Source organism: Chaetodon trifascialis, chromosome 12 (genome assembly GCF_039877785.1).
Source record: "Chaetodon trifascialis isolate fChaTrf1 chromosome 12, fChaTrf1.hap1, whole genome shotgun sequence".
NCBI classification, from domain to species: domain Eukaryota; kingdom Metazoa; phylum Chordata; class Actinopteri; order Chaetodontiformes; family Chaetodontidae; genus Chaetodon; species Chaetodon trifascialis.
Window position 1 is genome coordinate 8,065,369 of NC_092067.1, and position 17,574 is coordinate 8,082,942.

The following is a 17,574-nucleotide window of genomic DNA, read 5'->3' on the forward strand; positions in this document are numbered from 1 at the left end:
CAGTACATAATCATTCATTAAAATGGAAAAAAAAAATGCAGTGTGTGTTGTAATAAAGTGTAAAATTTTCCACTCATCTCCAAAGTTGCTCCTTTCTGTTCTGCTCGTTCACTGCAGACAGTAATGTCTATAAATCACACTGTGTTAAGTGTTCTGGTACAGACAAAATGAAAAATGTTCTAATGACCTTCACAGCGAAGTCTATCCAATGTGAAGGTGAAAACAAACTTTTGCCCTTAAAATCAACACCTTGTAAGAACGTGTGGAGAAGGCACAGGGATGTAACGCACTGTTACAACAGGCCCACTGAACACTGCTTCTGTAGTTTTCCATTGCTGTTGCTGTGTTGCGTGTAGAGTTGTCCTGTGTTATTTTCAGGCCTTTGGGTCTACCATGTTGCTCACGGTTCACAGCTTGTGGTTTCACCTCTGTTTCTCTCAGTCAGAAAGGAATTTTGTGCTGAACTGATGTGCAGTTCAGCGATCCAGCGGTGACTCACACAGCAGAGCATGGTGTCTGTGTCGCCTCCCTCTGTCAGGGCCACAGACACAGGCAGAGTCTGTGTGTTGTCCACCTTGCCTCCAGGTTACATGCACTCCTTTTTTTTTACTTTTTTACGCTTGCTCTGAGTTGAACTATGACCTGCATTTTTTCTCATTGACTTCATGAGTCATGTTTTGCATGTTTTCATTTTTGGAATGCAACCAAACTCTATGAAAAACTATAATAGAGAAAATACTCAGATGTGGCTTTTATCAGTCAGGTTTCTCAGGTAAATTTCCTACCTGTTTCAGCCCTTGTCGTCCATGTGTCTCCATCCGCCATCTCATCTGAATTTAGCTTTCTTCCACTTTTCTTCCTTAATTAGTGACACCGTTAGCTTTGGATAGATGATTTCCTGGACCCTAACCACACTCTGCATGTCATACACTGTGTTGTCCTAAATCGTTCAATGTGTGCCCCTTTTGATTGTCCAGACCAAACAAAGAAAATGTGCATGTTGATGGAAATAGCTGTTAAGTATGGAGTGTATATGTTACAAACTTCTCTAGGTCTGTTCCCAGCTGAAGCAATGTGCTTGCAGCACATAGAAGTTAGAGTAGAGCATGACGATGTCTTGCATGAAAAATCCTCAACCAGCTGCCATCCTGACTACAAAACGCTGCCTCACATCTCTTCAGTCAGCCTCTCACATACTGTATCTAAAGACCCTTTCCTCCAACTATTGGATTTCTCAAGATAAAAATAATTAAAATAGAGTGTGAGATTTGTAAATGAAACATTCACATAGCCCGGGGCTCTGCAACAACCTGAGAAACTGAAGAGGGCTCTTGATGTGTGGTGATATGTCCTGAAGATTAAAAAACTGATTCTAGTTGGACCTGCACAGATACTGCAGCAGACAGTGATAAGAAACCTAGATAAGATGTTTACATGCCACAGTTTCCCTGTTTGTTTCTGAATAACCGAGCCAGCCTATTTCTCATAACCAGGATAAGGATATACTGATTACATCTGATCACATGTGGAAACATGAATGATCTACTATAAAAACAGTATTGTAACCAGGAAGTTTATGAGACCAGTAGCAAGTTATTTCCTACTTAACCTTTCACCCTTACTGCGATTATTTTACATTTATATAGTCTTATCTTTCTTTGTATATATAATTTCACAGCCACCAATTATTTGGTTATATTTTAGATTATGTTCTCATATTTAAATGTGGCGTCCTCCATGTTAACCATACAGAAGAGGAAAGGCAGAGGGTTTACTCATACTCGTATTCTTGAATAGAAATAACTAGAAAATGTCATCCTAATTTCCATCTTAGCCTCCTGAAGTTCCAGCCCTGATTGAATGATGGAAACACACTGATAAAATTCCTCTCCCATTTCTCCTCCCACTCTCATTCCAATCCTTCTCTGTGCCAAAACAGCACAACACAATAATGAGATTACAACGCTGATTGTGTGTGGAGCTGGACAGCGATGCACAGATTTTAAAAGGTTGTGTGCTAGACACACACACACACACACACACACACACACACACACACACACACACACACACACACACACACACTCATATTTTCTCTTCTTCTGGTGTTCAGTGGTTTTATCCAGAAGCCGAGCACATGGAACTAAAGTTGAGATCATTTCACTGTGAAATCTTTTCTCTCTCTCTCTCCTTTCTCCCATTTTCTCTTTTTCTACATCTTTATTTGCCATAACAAAAGACAAAGAAAGAAAAAAACAGGGTGGGAGTAATAGGATGGGGTAGCAGACTAGGACTAGTTGTAGAAGCACGAGGAGGACAAGCACTAGAATTACAAGGAGTAGCAGGTGAGGTGGAGGAGATGAAGTAATAGGAGTTGGACTAGTAGTAGGACTGAGAGGAGGACTACAAGAAGGAGGAAGACTAGTAGGATGAGTATGAGAAGGAGGGAGGGAAGAGGACTAGGACTAGTAGAAGGAGTGCTATGAGCAGGAGAGTAATGAGCCGTAGGACTAGTAAAAGGAATAGTAGGGGTGGGAGGAGGACTAGAACTAGGACTAGTAGTGGGGGTAGGAGAAGGACTACGAGGAGAAGCTGAAATACAAGGAGAAGGACAAGGAGGGGCACTAGTAATAGTAGGAAGGAGTAATAAAAGGAGGAGGAGAACTTGTAGGAGGAGGAGGACCATTAGGAGGAGGAGTAGTCATGGTCATGGTGGTAGCAGCAGTTGTGACAGTGTTATAACCTGTTATGTTGAATTCATTTTGGACCCAAAACTCAGACACACACCTTCTGATAGTTTAAGTGCACATTTATTGATAAGATGTAGAGATGGAGCCTCAGCCTCAGGGGTCCAGGAAAAGAGGATGGAGGAGGAGAGTCTGGTGAGGGAGGCTGCAACTTTACTGTAGTTTCTAATGAAACAGCACTGACAGTTAGCAAAGCCTAAGAACCACTGAACTTGTTGATGGGTTTGGGCCACTCAGCAACTGTTCTGATCTTCTCTGGATCTGTCCACACCTGCCTGCTCTCAGTAATGTAACCCAGGAACTGACTGACAGTACTGGAGTGAAATTCACACTTCTCTGCCTTCACAAAGAGCTTGTTCTCCAGAAGCCTCTGAGGGACCTGGCAGACATGGGAGATGTGGGCTGACATGTTTTGGGAGAAGATGAGAATTTCATCAAGGTCAACAAACACAAAGCGATTGAGGGGATCTCTCTCCCCATGATGTGCATTTCTAACATGCAGCTTTGTGAACACTGTGGGACCATGGGGACACTCAAAAGCAGAGTCGATCAAAGACAGAGGGTAATTGTTCTTAACAGTGATGTTTTTCAACCCATGGAAAACAACACAAAGGCACGGAGTGTGGTCTTTCCTAGTGACAAAAACGAACCAGCACCAACAGGGGAGGAAGATGGTCGAATAATGCCTGCAGCCGGTGAGCAGTTTTGTACATGACCTCTTTCAGGATCTTTCAGGGTCGATGGCACAGTCACAGGGGTGGGGAGGTAGAGTCTTTACTGAAGCCTCACCTACATCATGGTATTCAGTGGGGACAGTGGACAAATCTGGAGGCTCAGGACTGGGAGAAGCAGATTGCAGGCAGGACAAACTGAAGTCCAGCTGACTATCTTCCCAATCAATACAGGGATTATGTTGTTTAAACCAAGGGTGACCCAGACCTAGGGGTGTCTGAGGTGCAGAGATAATATTTAGTTGAATAATCTTCCAATGATTGTCAGACGGGACCATGGACAGGAATGGTTACCCGGGCCAAAAATCTCCAATCTAGAGTACAAGCAAAGAGTGGGGATTCAGGCTGACTGAGGAGCCAAATCACTATCCCAAAAACCGTGTTCTGCACCAGAGCCAAGCAGAGCTAGGAGAACGTATCTTGAATTTTCATTCTAGGTTTTAGAAAAGCCTGACCTGAACCATAGCTACTGGTGAGCGGTGTCTTTTGGCCAAAAAGGACAGAAAGCAAAAAAAATAAATGGCAAAATCGTCCACAGTACAGGCACTCACCCTCCGGCATCCCGTGGAGCTGCTCGACAGGAGAAAATTGAGCCCTGCCTAACTGCCTGGGCTCTTCTTCAGAGGAGATGGAGCTCAAACCAAGAGGAATGAATGAACTCCCAATCATGCAAGAGATGGTGGTGAGAGGTGAGTGGAGGATGGGAACATCCCACCTTGTCCCTGTGCCACACGAAGGCGATTATAACGCTTGATGACTCAAGACACAAGAGAGTCAAATTTAGTGGATTCATCATGAGAAAGCAGATCATCCTGCTATTATTCACTGAGCATTTTAATAATAAAAACAAAAGAAAACACTGTAAAGCCTCAGCATTCCACTTCGAGTCAGCTGCCAGCATCCTAACCTCCACAGAATGGACAGCCACACTGCTAGATCCCTGGTGGAGATTTACTGATTAGCAGGATGTCCTCAGTGATCACGGTGATCAAAAACATTAAATAACGACAGAAAATCATCATAACAAAGAGTGACAACACACTAGTTTGCATTAACTGCCTCTGGCCAAACCAAAACTGACAAAGGAAGTCCCATAACTGAAGAAGGAAAACCCGACAATGTACCAGTTCCCCAGTGAAGGGTGGAGGGGACACAGGTGGTGGAGCTGAAGGAACATGTTGAATGGCTTGCACTGCAGAGACTGGTGAGGAGAGTTGAGATGATAACATAACCACTTGATTAGATAACTGAGTGATTTGATTTACAGTAGCCTGGTTGCTGTCAGACAGGGTCAAAGGAGTTGTTTGTGATGTCCTGGTAATTTTCCTTGGCTGGAGACTGTTTTCTGAATCTTTGCTGTTTCCGGGTCTGAGTCTGCTGTCCATGCTGGCCAGATCGCTCTATTAGGTTGAACTCATTTTGGAGCCAAAAGCGGAACTCAGACACATGGCTTGTGATAGTTTAAATGCAGATTTATTGATAAGATGTTGAAAAGGAGGTCTGGAGAGCCCAGCCAGAGTGAGCTGAGGAGTTGGCTGGATGGCAGATTGGCAAACGCTGGGCGAAGACCACAGAGAAATAATGAACCTGAGGCACAGAACAAGACAGTATGAAACTAGATTCACCAGCAAACACCAGGAAAATACGTAATTAGGCTTAAACTTGGACGTAACCTAGCACGACATTGGCAGCCCTTTGGATATACTGCAGGAGCTTGACGAGAGGATGGGTTGCAGGTGTGCAGGTTGATTGGCAGCGGGTGGGAAAACAAAGCACCATGTCTTGCCAAACACACACAAACACAGTGAGAGAACAAACAGCAGACCAACAAGAAACACAAGAGAGGGATAAACAACAGTAACAATAGGAATGAGGGAGACGTGCAGCCAGACCATAACACAACTCTGCTATTGGCAACTATTGATAAAAGAAGTAGCAGTGGTCATAAATATAAGTAAAGGCAGAAGCAGTAGAAGGACTAATGGCAGAGGCAGTACAGTAGATAAAAGAAGCAGTGGGTGTAATAATGGAGGGCTGTTTGGGGTGGAAGTAATACTAGTAGCGATTGGCCAGCATTGTATGAATGAAACTTGATATTGATTATTTTATACTATTGTTTAATATTGAATCTCTCTGATGTTGCATGTCAATGTGTTAAGGGCTTCTTGTAGGCAATCAGTGGTCGTATTGACCCATTGTCCTCCAACCCCCTCACCCCCACAACACACACACACACACACACACTTTCACCATCTCCTCCTTTACTCCAGCTCACTCCTCCTTCCCCTCTTCCCTTCTGGTCCTCCAGTGGCAGACTGAGCTGTAAAAATCAATGGGGAAAATGTCCTGGAACAGCCGATCCAGAAGCCATCTGGCCCTTGTTGTCCTGAGAGACCAGGAGTATGTCCCCCAGGGACAAGACACAAGGAGAAGAAGCTGAGACAGGGAGAGAGAAGAAGGCCAAGCACACAACAGCACAAAGGAAGTGTTAACTCAATAACGCATACATTTTCAGTGTGGGCTACACATCATGTGGCTGTTACATAAGAGATAGAGATAGATATGTGGAAGCACACATCAGATAGGCAGACTAGGTCTCTCAAAACATAAACAAGCTTAATAAAGCTTTTAAGCTTATTGCATTTGATTGGTCCCTCAGTCATCTGGGTTTGTGGTGTGTGACTTAATTCATCAAAAAACAACTTGTTCTTCTAGGACTTAGACTCAGACTGTTTCTTTACTGATCCCAATTTGGGAAATTATTCTGTTGCAGTGGCAATTTAAACATACAGACAAACAGAAAATATATACTTTTTTTTTAAAAATGTAACAAAATATATAAACAAGAATAGCAGCAGTTTGTTAAAAATATAACTAAGTATAACTCAATATAGAGGTATTTAATATGTATTATAATGTATAATACATATTACATAATATTAGAATGATATAATAAAAATACAATTCAACCAAGTATATAAACAAGTATTTACAGTAGTTCCAAAAGAACAAATTGCGCAGTTATTGATGATAAATAATGTAAACTTTCTGCATGTAGCCAGTCCAGCCTCCTGCTACTTAGTGTCACTTGTTCAGATTCAAATAAGTAATAAAACTAATGAATCGGCTCTCCGCAAACAAGTTCACATGGTCCTCCTTCAGCTTTGATGGAACATGGATTCTAGCTGTAGATGTTTTATTGTCTCTCAGGTGACATCTTGACCTTTAATAACACTCTGCAATGCTGAAACAAAGTGCCAGAATGCATTGCTCTCCAGGTTTTGTCAAAATCAGACCAGTGTTGTCTGAGACGGCACATTTGAGTTTCAAATTCTGCCCTTTTAATTATTGCATGCTCATTAATCCAGTTAATGTAATTTGTAAGAGTAGCTGGATGTGTGTGTGTCAGTCACACTGTGTCAGAGTTGGATTTAGGTTTCAGGAACTGAAAGTTACTGATGACTAAACTCCAAAATTGTAGTATAACATGAACAGTATGTAGCACAAGTAGCGAGAAACAAAAAGGAAAGACAGGAAATTTAAAGAAAGAAAAGTGAAAACTGAAAGCGAAAGCAGAAGGAACTAAGAAAGGAAACAGCGTGAGCAAAAATGGTAAAAGGACAACAGGAAGAGGGAACGTTAAAGAAAAGGGAAAGAAAGAATGAGAAGGAAAAATGAGAATATGGCTCCAGGTGAAGAAGAAAATTAGGTAGAAAGAAGGAGGAGAAGAAGAAGAAAATGAGGAAAGATAACAAGTAGAGGAAAGGGATGAGAGGAAAGTGAAGTGTGCGGCAGCAGCAGATGAGCTACAGACCCAATCATCTTGTAAGAATTTAACAATACCAGTTTAATACAACGCAGCAGCCCATCAAACATTTTGAGAGCCTGTTGGAGATGATTTCTGACATCTGATCATTTAAAAGGGTTTGTGATTGTCTATAACAAAGCAAACAGAAGAGCCATTTTCTCTGGCTGTCTGTCCGTCCTCAGGGCTCAGGCTGGTATTGGATTAAAAACGAAGAGATCGAATATTGATGTCAGACAGATCACTGACATATTAAATTATGTATTAGTGATTAATGAACAGGCAGTACAGAAACAACTAAATGACCAACAATTTACCACATTAATGAGGGCTTGTTCTCTTCAAGAAACCACATTTACAGAATAGATCTGAACCTCTGAACTATCAGAATTGTAAATGATATATTGAACTTCAAAATTCCCCAAAACCACAAACCCAACATCCTAAAAACAGAAATCTACAAAACAAATATACCAATTTGTTTTGGAAAGAAATGAAACTCCCACTGACAGAGGAGGAAAATGAGAACCATGCTAGTTTGGTTAGCTCCTGGATCTTTAGCTCATATAGCAAGTACGGTCATCACAGCGAACACAAAAGCTGGAGAAGCCTCTGGTGTCACTTAGATGCCAGTAAGTCACCAGTGAGTTACACTGGACACTGGACAGAGAGCGGTGGATTGTCATAAAACTGTGTACAAACATTAACTAAACAGCATCACTCATGTGTGTCTATGACAGATTTGGCAGATAAGAGCAGTCAGTCAGTCCTGTACAAACACAAGACGCATCACCCAGACATGATCCACTGCGCCGACAGTCACTCTCTGAACCTGCACGGCCACAAAGCTGCTTAACTGTGAACTTGAAAAACAAAGTCAGTATTGACTGTGAATACATATAATCTATAGAACTGAAAGCTCCAGTGTGTAGGATTTAGTGGCATCTAGTGGTGTGGTTGCAGATTGCAACCAGTTGATTTGTGATTTGAACACCCCTCACTTCACCCCTCCCTTTCCAACTCACGAATAACATGACAGGCCAATGTTTGGTTTGTTCTTCCTGGGCTACTGTAGAAACATGGGGGTGTAGCAGTTCAATAAAAACTGGCGACAATACCACAAAAACCTCTTTACCCATTTAATTTAATTGTACCCCCATTTAAGTTCAAGTTTATCCAAAGAAATATCTTTATTTATATTCAGGCATTCTATATGTGTATATTTAAGGTATCTATACATATTTAGGCTATGCATCTTTATATTGAGTCTAGTGTATCATTTCAATCCCTATGTAATTACCCTATTTGCACTGAATTCCTTCATTTGGCTGCAAGCACCATATCCTCGTTTTCAGAATTGCATTGGTTTATAATATGTTAACGAAATTCTGCTCGTGACCAAAATTTAAACTTTTTGTAGCATTTGCACAGTTTGCACAGTTTCACATCTTAAGTCATTTTCCTGCAATACTCAGTGTTAACGTTCCTAATATTTTTTTAATAGTACACTGTCATAAGCAGTGATGGAAAGTAACTAAGTATATTTACTTAAGTACATTCAAGTAGGAATTTGATTTGTTTGTGAATAAGTATTTTTACAGTGTGGTACGCTGCTTTTTACTATAATAAGAGTAACTGGAACTCTTCTTCCACCACTGATTATCAGTATATGTACTTTGTCATTATATACAGTGACATTTGGCAACAGTGAGTATTAAGAGTGGGCACAAAAACAAACCAAAAAAAATGCAAATGAATGTGGATTTACTGGGCTCCAAAAATGGACAAAAGGGGGATAAACTCTTGCAAAGTGAACAGGTGGGAGGACCGTGCTGAGCTCCTCTCTCCACTGCGTCCCTGCTCTCCGCACAGACATCACTGCATGAAGACCACATGGAGCAGTCTCTGTGCTGAAGCTGTCACAGCTCAGAAAAAACGACACAACAGCTTATCTCCACCATCACAGCTGCTACTTCTAACGCTCAGCTGCCTCTTTCTGCTGATTCTTACAAGTGTTTTGGCTTTTTGGTGACTCTTTCCTCGGCAGCGCTCGTGGTTTCTCTCCTCTCTGCCTGTGCAGCCTGTAATGACTGAGACAGGAATGCTGCTGGTTTTATATAGGCCTCTAAAAATAACTCACCCCTCACTGCCATCTATGGCCGGACTGACAGCCTCCTGCAGCCAATAGCATCTCTGCATCCTTGCGAGCTCCGCCCCCTCCCTCGGTCTCAGCGCCTCCTTAATTGGACGTCAGTGACATCATCAACCCTATTTACCTTATTAGGTCACGCATGAAATTGATTGACAGGTGGCTCCTCCCCTGCCTCCCTCCCCTCTCGCGCCGGTCGCCTGGATTGCAGCGGGGTCCAGTCTGCTGCTGGAGGAGCAAACCTGGCAACCTGGCAGCTTGTACGGAGACCGACTGGCAATCTGGCAATGCGGAAATAGATCTGGCACCCCCAAGTCCGGACTGAGGAGAGAGGCGTGACATAGCGAGCAGAGAGGAGAGGGGATTGCGTTGACAAAAATAAAATAATCAACTCTTTCTTTCCTGTTCGCTTTTTTCTTTTTTCATTAAAGTGCTCAGGTGCGCTCATCTGCACCAGCTGAGATTTTTTTTCCCAACGTTTCTTCTTTTCTTACTTGAAGTCTGAGAAGAGGAAAGAAGAAGTGCGTTTTTACCGTTTGGATCCCGGACTTCTTTACTGAGTTTTCCTGTTTTTTGCATCAAGCATGGATGTGTTGGCGAATTACAGTATTTTCCAGGAACTCCAACTCGTTCATGACACTGGTTATTTCTCTGCGATGCCTTCCCTGGAGGAGAACTGGCAGCAGGTCAGAGATGATGCGTTTTCTCTTCTTTTCCGGGAAACTGAAGGGGTTAGAAACTGGGATGAATTATCATGTGTGCGCTGCTTGCTGTTTTCTCTCTGTGTTTTTACTGTTTTCGCATCTGTAGTGCGCTCAGGAGCGGCAGCAGCAGCCCCGCGCAGTTGCGTCTTTTTTTCTTTTTTTTTCGCTCACATGGAGCACGGCGAGGTCCGCTGACAGGAGAAAACACACACACACACACACACACACACACACACACACACACACACACACACACACACACGGGGGAGTGGGGTGAGAAGGGGGAGGAGAAGGGAGAGGATACAGACAGCTTTACGCACTAATGGCACTAATGGACAAACAGCATTTTAAATACGTTCTGAGCATCTTTACGTTTACGCCTCGTGCGCTACTACGAACTGCCCCCTTAAGTGTATCTTAAATATATTTAAGGGTTAATTAAGCCCCTGAATCATTTAGGTAAAATCAGAAGCACGAGGCTGGTGTTCCCTTTCATGATGCTCAGATTATAACTCCAATCTAAAAAGGCTTTCAAACGCACCTGAAAAACAAAACAAAACAAAACAAAAAAATACCGCTTTAAGCAGAAAATGTTGCTTTTTCTTAAAGATTGACGTTTTGGAGATGAGAGGTTTTCGGCTTCACTTTGGTTTACTACGCATCAAATTCAGCTGCTCTACCGCTTATATTTCTCTTGCACATTGCCCTTATTGTTAATACGACACATTATTGGATAGAAGTCAGTGTGAAGATGCTGCTTTTCTCATGGCTTTCCTTTAAACTTGACGTTTTGGAGATAAGAGGTTGTTACCAGGCAGCCTCCACGTTGATCTCATTCAGTGCTGCGTATTTCACCCGAATGTGAATCTGAAAAGTTTAGCATTTAAAAATAACAGTTTTCCTCCAACTTTCCTTCAACGCGAGGATGTTTGTTGTCTTGTTGAGCTGAATGAAGGAGACTTTCTGCTTTAATTGATACCTGAGAGCCGATTGAAGGTGAAAATGGAGTGATTTTGTTTTTCAGTCACTGTGGTGGTGATGGAGTTGCTTACAGTGTGACTGATCTGATCGATAGACCAGCCTGTCAGGCTGATATGTTTGGATTGTCACACACACGCACACAGGCAATGTAAGACGGACACATGCCTAATAGCTAGTGACTTGTCTTTAAATAATATATCTGCATCTGCCACTGTTTGTTTGCAGATAATCCTGCTGAATTATGCATCATCATCCCCCGCTATAGAACATTTACTAGACTCTGCATGAGAGCCAACAGACTGTCTCATAACCTTTATCTGAGATGTAAATCTTTATCGGACTTCTATTAAAATACATTTAAAGTAAATTGTGGTGGTTTCTTGAGTACTAAATGCATCTGGGTCTGTGGGGAGAAAATCTGAATGAGGACTGAAAACAGTTTTAGACTCAAAATTTGATATATAGCTCCTGTTTGAGTTTTTAAATGTCATTTAATAAGAGAAAATCAGGTGACACAAATATTTTCCCTCAAGTTTCCACCCTTGAACTTGAGAAATGGAAGCTGTTAATTGGAAGCCATCTTCGGCCTCTCGTGTGTGTGTGTGTGTGTGTGTGTGTGTGTGTGTGTGTGTGTGTTAGAGTGTGTTGCCACCTGCTATTTAATGTTCAGTAAACCAATACACCCAAAGTCTCTCCAAGGTTCTGGGCATGGGACAGCATCTCCTCAGGTGGCGCTGGGTCGGTCCATTGTGTGCATTTGAAAGGGTGTGTGTTTATATAGTCCTGAATGAAGCCCAGACTGCATTTCTCCTCCCTGACTGTCTTACTGACACAAATCCACACTGCCTCATCCTATTTTTAGTCCAAACAGCACTTAGTTTCATCCCCTGTAACCTATTTTTTCTGTCTGTAAGCATATTGTTAATTGATTGAGAGGTTTCATGCAGTTCCAGGTTTTGATGTCACGTCTCACTTTCCACAGAATGGCTGCAAAAGCTGTTTTAGCTGGTGCCTCGAGACAGGGATGCACACCTGGATGATTCCTCACAGTGTACCTGCACATGTAGAAAACATACTTCAGCTTAATACAAATATTGTTTGACTAAAATGAGAGCACTGTAGGGTAATGTTTGAACCAAAAGTGAGTGACAGCACTTGTTTTGTTTGTGTAGCCAAAATGACGATTCGAATCCACATTAGCTGCTACTTCAGCAACAACTAGTGGCAATGAAAGGTAACTGGAGGCAAAGTTGTCTTGAAGGGATGTTTTCTGAAATATGCTTATTTCTGTTCTTATCAGGAATAAGTGACAAACTTGTACTAGAAAGGCACCCATAGAGTGCAGACCTCTGCCAAGGCCAATAATTCATGCTTCTATGATATGCAAATCTGCAAGCACATTATATGGGTGTGTGGGTATATGTCCAAGCTATCAGATGTCATATTTGGATGTGAGTAAGAGGATAATTAGTTGCATCATTTCCAGCAGCAGCTGGCGGCTGTGATAGCCCATTGTACACTACCTGTCCAGCCCCAGACAGCACAGGCTCAGTGTGTGAGTCGCTGGTGAAGAAAGTGGAACATCCAGCAGCTGAAGAGACAGATGATTATGTTCAGAGTTGGTGGAGACCAAAGCAGAACAATTAACGGAGTGAATATTTACATTCGTCAGGTGGACAGAAACACGACAAGTACTCAATGATAATGTGGCTTCAGGGCTCACAGACATTAAGAGGGCAAGTGTTTGCTAATAGCAGATCCCAATGTCACTCATACAGACTGCCATGTGAGCATTCATACTCTCCAAAGAGAGCGTCTTTGACATATGTTTAGTCCTTCAGAGTGCAAAATGTTGGGCTATTGTGGATAAAAGGCCAAAACTGATGGAAAAGATGTGTGTTTTCAAATTTATCTGCACTAGTGGGGACAGTCTCAGGGAGAGCATAGAGACAGACACACACACTGAGACCAGGCACACCCACATTTTTTCCACTCTTGTTCCTTCTGTCTCCCTCTATCCCTTCATTCACTCCATCACACACACACACACACACACACACACACACACACACACACACACACACGCACACACACACACACACACACACACACACATGCTTGGCTGGCATGCACTAATGGAAAGCTATGGTCTGGCAGGACTCATCCCGCCACTTTCGACAGTAATTGGCCGTTTGCTGTCAGACGGACAGAGAAGCACACACACACACACACACACACACACACACACACACACACACACACACACACACACACACACACACACACACATACAAACAAACAATCAGATTTGTGTGTGTCATTTATCTTTGCTGTCTGTCCCTGCACCATGCTCCTGGTCTTTGTTTCCTCGTACAGGCTTCTTTTATCAGCTGCTTTGCATCATGGCTGAACATGTGGAAAACACTCTCTCTCTCTCTGTCTCTCTGTCTCTCTGTCTCTCTCTCTCTCTCTCTCTCTCTCTCTCTCTCTCTCTCTCTCTCCTTCTCTCCAGCCTGTCTGTCAGCCTTGTTGCCTCTGACAGTACGGGTCCATGTTCTGCATATAATTGCTGCATCTTTGCAGGTTTGGAATGATGTGATGGGCTTTAGGGATTTGCGTGTGTGTGTGTGCAGTGTCCAAGGATAAAATGGCAAACCCAGACTTTCCAATTAGATATAATCCATTTAGTTCAAAGCAGAGCCCTGCCAAAGTGTGATGGGAAAAATAGAGACAGCGAAAACAAAGGGTTGGTGGAGGTGAAAACTGAAGCAGAGGTGGTTCTCATGTGGTTGTTGTGAATAAAGATCGGCATTTACAGTGTAAATGGACACCCGTGCAGGTAACCAGCCTCATTTAGAGGCCCAACAGTGCTTTTAACAGGCTCATTCTCTCACTGCCTCTTTCTCATCTTGTCTCTTAATTTACATAGTCTGTGTGTCTGTAGTTCTTTTCAAGCTGATTGATTTATTTGCTGCGGTGTCATTACAGCGCTATGCTAGAGCAACCAGGTCTGTGTTACTGATATACAGTGTCTCCATTAGGCCTGGCAAGCCTGCAGCCTACAGCCCTGCAGCTTTCTCTAGAGTGCATTCTGTCAGTATTGGACCTGCAGCAGTTTATCATCAGGCAGATTCAACCATTGCATGTGCTTCTGTCCAGTCCTTACAGTATTTCTGCATCACCAATCACTGCTAGTTTTCACATTAAAGTCTCTCATTCAGAACTGCTGTGAAAAGCCTTTGGCCCCTGAGAGGCACATTCTGGGTCTTGTTCCCTGAATTTGTCTTGCCAGGCAGGGTTCACTCTTATATTATGTATCGCCACTACAAGCGCCATCATTTCTCTGTTAACCATTTCTAACATTTCTGTACCTCAACTGAACCATCAAAAACACAATAACTCAGCTGAAGCGTTTGACTTATGGAGCTTGTTGGTGTGCCACACAGCCTGGGAGGAAATGCTGCCACACAGGTTAAATTCAGTTCAGAATGTTTCCTCAGGCTTTTTTCTAGGCACCAACATTTTGAAAGGTCTCACTGGCTCTCGCTGGAACCTCTTCTGTATTGTTCTTATCACTGAATTCTTTATTAACCCACATTTTCCACTGACCGACTGACAGTTACATGTTACTTGCATTAGTAAGTTTCATTATTTCAACTTTTAATATACCTGAGGTGGATTTTGGTTTGATTTTCTTTGGCCCCACTAAAATGAGACCCGGTCTTACTCAAACCAGCAGACAAACCAAGTTGTTAACCATAACAGTAATAAGATACTTGTCATGCTGTGAAGCTTCTCATGTACAGTGTCTATTGTTTCACCTTCCTCTCTTCCCTTTGGTAACCTGTTAACCTACTACAGCGACCATTGCATGAACCAGGCTTTTGCTCTCTCTTTGTCTCTCTCTCTCGTCTCTCTCTCTCTCTGTCTCTCTCTGTCTCTCTCTCTCTGTCTCTCTCTCTCTCTCTCTGTCTCTCTCTCTCTGTCTCTCTCTCTCTCTCTCTCTCTCTCTCTCTCTCTCTCTCTCTCTCTGTCTCTCTCTCTCTCTCTCTCTCTCTGTCTCTCTCTCTCTCTCTGTCTCTCTCTCTCTGTCTCTCTCTCTCTCTCTCTGTCTCTCTCTCTCTCTCTGTCTCTCTCTCTCTGTCTCTCTCTCTCTCTCTCTCTCTCTCTCTCTCTCTCTGTCTCTCTCTCTCTCTCTGTCTCTCTCTCTCTCTCTCTCTCTCTCTCTCTCTCTCTCTGTCTCTCCCTCTCTCTCTCCTGGCTTGAGGCTGGCCCTGGGAAGTTTGACAAGATAATGAATTGCCATGCATGCTGCAGTTTTTCACATTTCACAGCCCAGTAACTCTGTATGTAGGGATGGAGGGAAGGGTGGTGGGGAAGGGTGGCGGTGGGAGGATAAGTGGAGGAAAGGATGAGAGTGAAAGAAAACACCAGTAGACACAATACGTGAGGTAAAAAGAATAAATGCAGGTGAAAGTTAGATTCATAAATTTTCACGCCACCTTCTTTTCGTCTCGCTCGCCGTCCGTCCTGTTACTGCAGACGTACACATGCAGAGTTATGTAATTGTCTGTGTTGCACAGCTGCTTCCTCATAGTCACAGCAGATGAAAAAAAAAGCGGAAGACAATGGAAAAAAAAACAAAGGAATGGAGAGAAAAAGAGGAAAGAGACGAAAAAGGGAAGCGCGACAGAGAGAGGGATGAAGAGAAGAGGGGAGGTAGCTGCTGATTATGTAATAACTACATAACTAAATGTCAGAAAATCTACTATTTGAAGACCAACTTAAAACTGAATTCAACATATTTCATATTAACAGCAACAGGAAGTTTTACTGCTACTTCTGTATGGCAGTATTAACATATTTCTAGTGCTGGCACAAGAAAGTAACCAGTTTATTAAAAGAAAATAATACTTTGCATAACCTTTTTAGTAGAAATTGTAATGTGCTGGTTCCAGCTTTTAAATTCAATAAATGACCATTTTGTGTAAAGTTGATCTTTTTGGCCTTGTTCATTCTTCCTTCAGTAAACAATGGAAGTCTCATTTCGTCCTCTGCTCATTAGGACTGTGCTGTCTGTCCAGCACTTTACTGAAGAGTGAAATATCTTAAGAACTTTAACACAGATTATTATGATGTTTGATAAAGATCTTTGGGTTCCTTACAGGATGAAACTCATGACTTTGCTGATTCTCTGACTTTTCATCTAGTGTCTCCAATACGTTCCACTCATCCAGAACTAAAGACTTATTGCTGTTTTGTCTGCAGACCAATTATTCCAAGGTGGAAATGACACCTAAAGCAGAGGTTTATTAACAAATGAAACCTGATGCATTGCTCCATAGCTGAATCAATTCTATTAGCAGTAATATCAGATTTTATTTAGATGTGTACTTACTGCCAACAATGGTGGTTTTGCTGCCATTTTTCCTCTGGTTTGTCGACACTTTTCTCATGCAGACATCAGAATTGACTCATATGAACGGCTTGGAGGCTGACATGCTTTTTACCACTCAGCTGCTTGTGATTTCCTTTTGAACTGAACCCGCCAGGCTCAGGTTGATCAGCACAACTCTCGTCAGTCTGTATGTGTCAGCCCAGTGATGGACTGACAACCTGTCCACAGGGACCTGCCTCTTGCCCACTGCATGCTGGGACTGACTGCAGGCCACTGTGACCCTGAACATGACAAGCTTTATAAAAAAAATTGATGATTGGAAGCAGGGGTGGAATATAGTAAAATGTATTTACTCCAGTACTTTTCACCTTTCGGCACAGTGGCGCAGCAGGTAGTGCGCGTGCCACACAGCAAGAAAGTCGCCGGTTCGAGCCCTGGGTCGGGCAGGGCCTTTCTGTGTGAAGTTTGCATGTTCTTCTCTTGCATGCGTGGGTTCTCTCCAGGTACTCCAGCTTCCTCCCACAGACCAAAAACATGCTCATTAGGTTAATTGGTGACTAAAATTGCCCCTAGGTGTGAGTGTGAGCGTGAATGGGTGTCTGTCTGTATATGTTGCCCTGCGATTGATTGGCAAACAGTTCAGGGTGTACATCGCCTCTCGCCCGTTGACAGCTGGGATAGGCTCCAGCCCCCCCGCAACCCGGAAAAGGGATAGTCGGGTATAGAAAATGGATGGATGGATGGGACTTTTCACCTTTACTTAAGTTAGGATTTGTACTTCTAACAGAGTATTTTTACATTGTGGTATGCCTTCTTTGAGTAAAGTAAAAGATCTGAGTACTTCCTCCTCCACTGGATGGGAGTCTATAATTTGATTTCTAAACACGTCAACAAACTTTTGACTTAGTCAAGTCAAGAGATCCTTTAATTTGCCATTCATAACTGTATGTATGTATCACAGTCCAGTGACGACAGGAGAACAGAGAAAGATGGGAAACATCTATAGCTGTAAAAACAGAAGGCTTTAGTCACGAACATGCTTCCTCACTTCTTACAGTG

General features: G+C 42.7%; 1 protein-coding gene across 1 annotated transcript in view; it reads left to right on the top strand.

Moving 5' to 3' along the window:
* The first annotated feature begins 9,629 nt into the window (after positions 1 to 9,629).
* klf7b (Kruppel like factor 7b) overlaps positions 9,630 to 17,574 on the top strand; it is a 62,212-nt gene continuing 54,267 nt past the window's right edge. Inside the window, exon 1 of the mRNA XM_070975794.1 lies at positions 9,630 to 10,118. Coding sequence (XP_070831895.1) covers positions 10,017 to 10,118 — 102 coding nt within the window. The 5' untranslated portion in view covers positions 9,630 to 10,016. The remainder of the gene's footprint in view (positions 10,119 to 17,574) is intronic.